This window comes from Carassius carassius, chromosome 10, assembly GCF_963082965.1.
Source record: "Carassius carassius chromosome 10, fCarCar2.1, whole genome shotgun sequence".
In the NCBI taxonomy this organism is placed as follows: domain Eukaryota; kingdom Metazoa; phylum Chordata; class Actinopteri; order Cypriniformes; family Cyprinidae; genus Carassius; species Carassius carassius.
Window position 1 is genome coordinate 1,305,305 of NC_081764.1, and position 10,000 is coordinate 1,315,304.

Consider the following 10,000-nt stretch of genomic DNA (forward strand, 5'->3'; position numbering starts at 1 on the left):
TCAAATGCATTTATTAATTTAACGTTTTACTCAGATTTCTGATGGTAAACATTGTCATGAAAAAATATATATTCGAAGAAAAAATGCTAAAAATGATGCAGAAAAGCAATCAGCGATGCAAAAATGAGTTATGGTAAAATATTATAAATGCACAACTGTGCAATAACTCATTGCTTTTATATAACAGCAGCAACAGTGATATGTGATATGATCACTTCCAATTAATAGTTAATAGCATTAAAAAAAACATAAGTATTATAGTGCATTAGTCTAATCGTGGCTGTTTATGGCTGACAAACTTGTGCATTCATGTCGAATATGCATTAGTATTAGTATTAGTATATGCACAGCCCTCATCCAGTCAGAAATTATAAATCATCCTGGATGCTGATTGGTCAATACAGCATGACTTCGATGGCTTAATTGAACGGCTAAATACACTTTGCTTCCGTGCAATTCGATTCAGTTCACTACAGTCCAATTCACATGTCAGTTTGCTTTGGTTTTGACCTTTCGGTCTGTCTCAGTTACTGTAATCTGGCAAGAAGCAGCACAGTCCAGGCCAATTTGGACCGAACTATCCAAATAATCCAGTTGTTGCCAGAAGAGCGCTGAGGAGAACAGCGGCGGTAACGACATGCTCGTCTCCTCTCCGGAGAATGAATAATATTCTGGCAGAGCCGAATCTAATAGGCGCCCTCTCTTAGATATTCAGCTGAGAATGGCACTTATGAAATATTAATATCATACAAAAATATGGCAACTCCAGCGCACTCCATCTCTCAAACTCCAGCGTAATTGACTATGCGAGTCTTTCCAAATCAGGCAGCGAGGAAGCAAGGGGGAGAAAGAAAGGAAAAACAGAAAGCAGGAATATGTCAGCTTTCTCACAAATGAGGACGAATTAAACGTACAGACGTGACAAATAGACGACGCATCTGATTAATACACAAACACACACCCAAATTACTGTGAGTGTGTGTGTGTCGCTAAATTATGATGATGGGATGAGTTTACACATTCACATAAATTAAAACATTAATAACAAACACTTGGAGCATGACAAATGGACCACGACGTAAACGCGTTCGAATTATAATATCAATGTTTATTCCCGTCAGACCGTGAAGTGCTAAAACCTCCTCAACCCATTTGTCATGAAAACAAATGAATGCAATGCACTTCACCGCAGATTTGTTCTAAATAACACATATTGAGCCACGCCCACTGTGTTCTCTGATTGGCTAATCATATGCAAGTCTCGAAGTGCTACAATACATAGACGAGCTCCAGCTGTGGCTGTTATTATGAGTCTTATTGAAAGCTGAAGTATCAGAAAGACATGTTGTGCTGCTCATTTACACACATTTATATTTACAAAACACAATTTAAAAGGGTGTAAAAACTAAAATGAAAAAAAATTACCAGAATTTATATTTTTTAACAATTTTTTCATTAACAAACGTGCTGTTTGGAGAGAAAAAAAAATGAAAAATTCTGATTTTTTTAAAAATTATTATTAATCATGTTTTTTTTTTTTGCAATTTATTCATTATTTTAATTTAACCCGTGGCCAATTAGATCTGAGAGATTCATATTCATATGCAAATATTACACTATGAATACTGTATGTACTATCCACCAGACGACACAAAATAACATTCAGAATGATTCGTAATGATACATTTGAATTTGAATATTGTGATGAGACTTGAAAACCCGATCTTTTTTGTTAATATTATTTTGGTGGCTTTTTTGAGTAAATAAATATTTATGAAAGTTCTAGAAAGATCATTAAAAAAACTATGAAAAATGTTATATTATTACTTTTTTCGCAAAACAAAACAATGAAATGCACCGGTGAGCTGTGCACGGCAAAATAAGGGACATGTGTTTTATGATGCCCTTAAATCTGTAATCACATGAGATTATAGTCCAGGATTACAGAGATGAGAACTCAATTTAAAAACACCCACAAATTGGCATCAGTTGATAATGTGAGTTAGCACGTCCAAACGACGCTCTCTGGATTACACACCAAAACATATTAGCACATATTTAGCAGAGGAGGGAAATATGAAATCTCATTTGGCTAAGCCTGCCTTCTTCAGATGGTTTAGTGTCGACTCCTCGCTGCGAGTTTAACGCTTAGTTTACAGGTGAAATGTCAGGAAATGAGGGAAAACACTGCGAAGAAGATTCGTTAATATCTCAATTGCTTCAGATAGGTTTCTATGATATAAATCAAGGGTATACAGTCAAAAATCTCAATAAGAATGCAATCATTTCTAATTAAATGATTTGTGATTTTGTTTTGAGATGTTTCTCCTGAGAAAACCGATCTCATCAATGTCTCAAACTGTTCTCAGATATCAAAAAAATCTACAGTATAAAGTCAGAGATCTCAACATATAACATTTCATGACCTGAGACGCTCATCATATGCATTTTATAGCTCTACTCTATTACTATAGAGGACAACTATCGTCTAGCTTTTTAGGAGAAACATCTGAGACAGTTGAGACATAACTGAGCTATGAACGGGCAACAGCAATGAGATTCAATAATTAAATTCAAACACAGAAAAGCAGATGTTTAAGATGTTTCAACCTTAGTAATCTCATGACAAAATAGATGTCTCAAAATGTGTTCAGAGACCAAAAATCTACCAAAAGTCAGAAATCCCAATTTAAGCTCAAAGTATTTTCTATAAAAACGTGACTCATTTGTGTCTGTTTCTTATTCTAGAAATTATTTTGGGAGAAATATCTGAGTCCAAGCTGATATTTAAACTACTTAAACATTATTTCTCCGGAGCAACAACTCAATAATTGAGAGAAACTCACGGTGAGAGAAAGAAAGCCTGTCGGCTTCAGAGCAATACACTCTCTGAAAATAGCTGTGTGTGTGTGTGTGTGTGTGTGTGTGTGAGGAAGCTGAAGGTGAGGGTGGGTGTGTGTGTGTGTGGTGGGGGGGTGGGGGGGGTTATTTCAGCTAGTGAGCGGATGTTTAACTGAAACAACTTTTAACTGAACCCTGTGTGTCGAGATGTAAAGATACCAAACAAAGGCCTAAAACCTCGTTCCCCTCCCCTCACCGCAACACCTGACGCACGGGTCGAGGAGAAACGGCACGTTTCCTCTCTGAGCTGTTAAAGTGGTTGTTCAGAGCTCAATCTTCATGCCATGGTTTGGTTAGACTTCTTAAAAGGCGGCTGAGGAGACGTTTGATAAAAGGCAGATAATTTTAAACCATAAATATGTAAATGCATGTATGCATCCGGAAAACTGAGCTAAAAAAAAAAAAGTTTTTTTTCTTCTTCTTCTTCTCTCTGTCTTTTTTTAGTTCGTTCCTCAGAACTCTGGGCATTGTAAAAATATCATATTTTTCAGTTTTATTTATGAAAGTGTCAAGACTCTGTGAAAGCACTGTAATAAATAACTGCAGAATAATGAAATACACAACACAACTTAATATCTCTATAATTCTTATAATGATGCAGTCATTAAAATACCAGTGAACTTCTATGACTTTTGCATTCTTTTGTGAATTCCGGATTAGGGTTTTTAATTAAAAAACGTTTTATACAAAGAGAATTCTGTAGTTGATAAAATATCTTATAATAACTAGGAAAAGAGAGTAACACTTTGCTAAGTCTTTATATATAATGCATTATAAAAGTATTTTGAATGCATTAATTATGCATCGTAATGCACCATATAATGCACTCTATGAGCTCATGAATAATAACAGCTATAAAACATTATTGTTATGCCTCACTATAATTATTATAATGCAATTTGATTATATATTTAATAGTTAGAGCTTATTATTACTGAAATATACTACATTTTTAAATATTAAAATAGAAAATAGAAAATCTAAAAACATGCAATGGAAATACAGATGTAATAGATACTTCACATTACAATGATGCATGCACATGGAAATCAACTTATGTAACAGTCAGTATTTTCAATGACTTTTCCAAGCCTGAAAATCACTTAAAAATACCCTAGTATTACCATAAGCACTTAAAAACTATTGTATAATCATGCACTTTTTTTTTATTAGTTTCCTTATAAAATATGCTTATTATTAGTAAAACCAAGATTTTTAACACCACCTAGATGGTAATACCACAGTATTCTTGAAAGTACCTCATAGTTACAGTGATATATGGATATGGAAACTAAATAGTACCATGACCTATCTTTCAAGCAAGGGGAAAAAAATCAATCAACACTTAAAAATTCCCTGATATTTCCCGTGTTTTTTTCCGTGGCCGTGGGAACCCTGATAATGGATTAAATGAGGAAGGACCGGTCAGCGTGAGCTGCTTTGTTAGCACTCCAGCACTGATAAATGATTTACGATGCGTGGTTTCTGGAACATCAATACCATCTCGTTTCTAATTAAAAAGAAGCTGCCCACAATATTGCACACAACGGTATTCAGTGGAGCAGGATGCTGAGAAGATCATTCCAAAAGAAAAGCTTCTGCAGCAGAGGATTCGTGGTGTTTTGGAACAATGCTATTTCCATAGTTTCACACTTTCAGTTAATGTGCTGAGTAGATCAATTGAGAACGCTTGGTTCGAGTTTTTCCAGTGAGTCAGACATGTTTTACTTTGTTAAAGTACAGACGTCCTTTCAAGTAACGGAAAGTGAAAAAGGAAACTTAGGTAATTCTGAGTCAAACGTGCTCACATTTGTTAGTGAATCACTCGTGAGGTTGATTGTGTGTGAACATTTGCAGCATTGCAAACATAAATGAGTGATGCACAACTGCTGGACTACAGCGTAAAAACAATGTCTGGCATCTAAAGATGATGCTGTATGTTCACATGCATCCCAAATACTACACTGCATTCAACAAATACACTATATCCACTGTGTTTTTGCAATACTATTTTTAATCGCGATTAATCGCATTATTGAATGCGATTAATCGCAGTTCATTGCATTGTTATGCACAAAGATAATAATGCATTCAAAGTAAATTGACCACTTTCTTCATTTAAAACTAGGCCTACTGCTATATGAACAAAAGTGTAATAACATTTGATTTTAACAAATAAGAATAAAGTGTTCTTTTTACATAGTATCAATTAAAATATATATTGTAGCCTAAATTAGCCTCGGTTGGAAGAGGTGGGCAAGAGCGGTTCAGTAATATATAGATCAGTGATTGTGAGCGTTAACCATACTACAGATCTTCTGATACGTGCTGCATGATTGAGTGAATATTTCTGATCTGTAAAGCAATATATTGTGATAGGGACATGTGTTATCGCATTGCATATGACTCAAAATAATATACCACAAAGTTAACAACACAATTCAATCCACTGTGTTGAGCGAGAGCTCTTCTCTGCTGTCTTCATGTGCTGTCGGAAACTTTCTATTTCCAACTTATAAAGTCATGATAACGAGATTACATTTACGAGAATAATATATATATATATATATATATATATATATATATATATATATATATATATATATATGCCAATGCAAAGAAAAAAAAACTAGTACTGTAGTATTACCTTATGTGCTTAAAAATCTTAACCATGCAATTTATTATATATTTATTAGTTAGTGCTTTTAAACTATTATAACCAAAATATTTTAATATTTTAAATAATAAAATATAAATGTGAAACAATAATAAAAATATGCCAATGTGAAGAAATAGCAATAAAAATATCCACATTAAATAATATTCACTTATAAAAAATACCAAAAATAGCTGTGATATTGTCTGAAATACCTTGGAGTACCATGTATATACCACAGTACATGAATATGGTATTCATTCAGTGTCTTGGTTTTACCATTTAACTTAGCCACAGTGTGCTCTGTAAGTCAAAGTAGTTACACTTGACTGTTCAGTTTTGGAACTTGACCTTCATTCTTTAGTGTGTGTGTGTTCATGGAAACCCAACATGTGTGTGTGTGTGTGTGTGTGTAGGAAGAAGGTTATGGTGGGTGTGAAGTGTGGCCCTTTGGGCACGTAGAAGGACTCTCATGTGTCCCTCAGAGAACCACAAAGCCACCACAGACAGAAAGACAGACCGAGTCACTCTCAGACAACAGGGGGCGCTAGACCAAGCCCCGATCCAAACCTAGTTTGCTGCCTACACAGACCACTATGAGGAAATCAATTACAATGATATTGTAGTCTTTAGTTATCATTATTGTTTTGGTGTGGATTAGAATTAGAATTAGAATTTTGACCGTACATTTAAACGGCAATGATGTTTTGGGGGCCTGAAAATGCAAACTTTTGAAAATGGGTTTCAAAGGGTATATTTTTGATGTAAATGATCAACTATAGCAGTCATATAACATATAATTCAGTCTATAACAGGGGTCGCAAACTGGCAGACTCCGCGAGATGAAAATTGATAAATGCCAGATGCTATTTTCTAATAAAATCTAATTTATATCAGGCACATCAAGGTCAGCTCATTAGAGCATTGTCGGTCCTTCAGCACCACGGGTTGCTACTATGTTGACAAAAACTTAAGAAGTCTTAAATGGTACAAGACACATCTTAATTATAATTTCAGGAGGTCTTAAATTTGGGGACGGTAAGACAAGAATTGCAATATGGCTTAATGTGACAATTAAACTTCAAAATGTTATGATTTCATTGAAAAAATATGATCGTTGGATGTTTCATAGTCAGCTGCTGCTCTGCTTTGTGTACTGCAGTTACTGGGATTAAATGCTGTATTTCTGCCGTTCCAAAAGCGCCGCCTGCTGGCAGATTATAAATGTGCATTTTCAGTTAACCCGTCTGCTGTTTAAGTTCAGATCAATGTGAAAATTAGCCCATGTTTTTACGCAGCAAACACGCAAAGTAGTAAATATGAACTGGTGGATGGAAAATAAGAATGCAATAAAAATTTTAACAATTAAGACAGTAACATATATTTCTAAGTTATTTAATGAATATAATTTACTGATAATAGTTGTTTAAATGTAAAAAAGTAAAAAAAAAAATGTTTTAAGACTTAAATGAGAAGATTATCATTTGACAAAACTTTGTTTTTGTGAAAACCTGTATCTGAACTGTAAATCAGGCTTTTTAAAATTTTTATTTCTTTTTTGCATGTCTTAAAAAATCTTAAATATAAGCTTAAATATCCTGCAGATACTCTCATCAATTCATGTTTTTAGGTACATAATTGTCCGAACCTCGGCTAGGGAGAAGGGTTTATTACTGGACCTCAAGCAATTTTAGTTGAAGACCCCTGGTCTATAAGAATGTGTATTTGCAAAGATGCATACAGTTTTTTTTTTAGTTTTTTTGTTTTTATATATTTAAAGTAGCAATCCCAACTACTGTCCTTGCATGCATAATACAGCATTTTCAGCAATTATGAGTATTGTGTCTCACCCCTGAAGAGGGCAGTCTTTTCTCCTCAGGGTGGTGCCTCAGGGGTAAAGCGCTGTACAGCCTAACACCTCGATCTCCTACACCGTATCTGCTCTAAGAGATGGAGAAAAGAGGAGAGAAAAACAGAGGACAATGGGCCCAACTTAGAAGAGTCTGAGCGGAACAAGAGACACAAACCACGGGAGACAGTCACCGTCACTAATCGAAACATCAGCAATAACAAAGAGGATTTCTGTGGTGTTTACCCTGACTAAAATGATCCTAGGCCAGATGCTGTGGCCAGTTGCCAGGGTTGTTAATAATACTAAGGCATGGCTCACATTACGATCAGCAGTAGTACTAGTGATGATTGACTTCAATGCCACTAATAACATATTGTGCTCAGCAGGAATAATGACATGTGAACTGATTTCAGTCAGTCATTCTGGCCTCTTCCCACTGCGTGTCCATGTAACAGTGTGTGTGTGTGTGTGTGTGTGTGTGTGTGTGTGATCTCCTCTGTCCCACTCTGTGTGTCAGGCTTGTTTGAGGAAACGCTCCCGGCAGGAGTTTTGGCAGTCTGGGTTTGGGAATCGGAGCAATCAAACATCTAATGATTCACACAAGAGAGTGTGCCAAACACACACACACACACACACACACACACACACAAAGTACACACAGAGACATTTGAAACTAGTGTAGTGTACTTGTAGTGCACACTAATGACCCGGCAGAAATTTTACAAGCGATCATGAAATACTGCCTCAGGTTCATTAACAAAATACTATGGTAAACATACAAGGTAATACCTCAGTATTTCTTTGAAGTACCTGTGTTGTAACTGATTACATGTAATCTGGATTATGTAATCAGATTACAAAAATCTATAGTAGTCCTTGTAATCTGATTATATTATGTTTTAAAATGTTCATAATCATACTTTCCATGGATTATATGATTACAAATGATTCACAATTTCAAATGTAAAAAATTTAAATAATACGGTAGGTCTAAAGTAATTTATAAGTAATCCAAAAGTAGTCAGATTACATTATCGAAAATGAGTAAATTAAATTACATTACTATTTTTTTCTCATGTAATTTGAAATCAGTAACAGTAAGTAATCTACACATCACTGTGTATGAATGTGGAAAATATAAAAAGATTGTTTATTTTACATTTTAAATACACACACACACACACACACACACACACACACATACCATGGTAATACACATCACAGTACTATGGCGCAGTCAATTTCTTTTAATTGCATTGCCAAAAATAAACAGGTTTGGTGTCAAATCTGTCCTAACACTAATCTAAGACTCTCTTTAAAAGTTTCAGTCTTTAAAACACAAGCAAACTCACACGTGAAGTGACTGAATCTACACATCACTGTAAATCAGAAAGCGCTGTATGACTAACAATATGCTGTCAAGTAAATCCAAAGCACCATATTTAGTGCGTTGAGAATGTCCCTCATCAGATGTCTGCGTGCAGATCTAATGACTGTGCTGCTAATTAACCAGACAGAGTGAAGGGATCGTGGGATGCTGTCATCTACTTTTCTTTCTTTTTCTCTGATTTGTATCTCTCTCATCGCTGCAGCTAAACTTAGACACACAGCAGGGGTTTTCTGCACCTTGTGTCTTCCTGTTAACCGCCGCACGTGTCCGTAATCGACGTGCCCTTTACTGCAAACTTTACTGTAACCCGTGGGTGACTTGAGGGGACATTTCTGAATGTCTCGACCGATCAGATCCCAGAATGATTGTGGTGAAATCACTTGCTTGACTGGAAGTTTAGTTTAAAATAAAAGGCTCATGGATAAACATTAGTAGTTGATGCATTGTTGTGTTCCTAGCAAGCTTGTGAAGTGGCTACTAATACATGAAGACATGCAAACAAATGCAAAAAAAATAAAAAAAATTATAAAATGTCATGCCTAGATTAAATACAGTTTGTTAGGAACTATTAGAAAATCTGGAATCTGAGGGTGCAAAAAAAAATCGAAATATTAAGAAAATCATCTTTAAAGTTGTTCAGATTAAGTTCTTAGCAATGCATATTACTTTTGATATATTTACAATAAGACAATTACTAAACATCTTCATGGAACATGATCTTTGCTTAATATCCTAATGATTATTGGCATGAAAGAAACATTTATAATTTTGACGCTTACAATGTATTTTTGGCTATTGCTACAAATATCCCCTAGAGACTCAAGACAGCTATTGTTTCACAAATGACAATGATCTAACTTAAAAATGAATTAAAACTAAATAGAATAGAAAAACTAATAAAAATGGCAAAAGCACAAAAATGTATTTTAAAAAAAGCTAATTTGTGATGCATATTGTAACATTACGGTACATAAACATAATGAGAATAAGAACAGGAACCTGTTTATAGAGAGGTCATGTAAACATGCAATGCTGTGTTAAATATAAACCAGAGTCGTCGACTCTTTCTAACATGCTAGTGAAGGAAAGAAGACATGCAAAAACAAATAATCAAGACAAAATCCGCATTAAAGAGAAACGCAAAGCACCAGCTGCTTGATGCAAATGCTCTCTAAACCGCAAGACCATTACTGCAGTTTGA

At 34.9% G+C, this 10,000-nt stretch overlaps 1 protein-coding gene across 5 annotated transcripts in view; it reads right to left on the reverse strand.

Annotated features, from left to right (window-relative positions):
• Positions 1-10,000, reverse strand: part of LOC132151492 (thymocyte selection-associated high mobility group box protein TOX-like) — a 121,946-nt gene that overhangs the window by 74,005 nt on the left and 37,941 nt on the right. For 2 of the 5 annotated variants that reach the window (XM_059559620.1, XM_059559617.1), the window contains exon 2: positions 7,408-7,500. The exons of 2 other annotated variants lie outside the window; for them this stretch is intronic. In XM_059559620.1, coding sequence (XP_059415603.1) covers positions 7,408-7,500 — 93 coding nt within the window. The remainder of the gene's footprint in view (positions 1-7,407; positions 7,501-10,000) is intronic. One more of the 5 variants, XM_059559619.1, reaches the window with a different exon arrangement.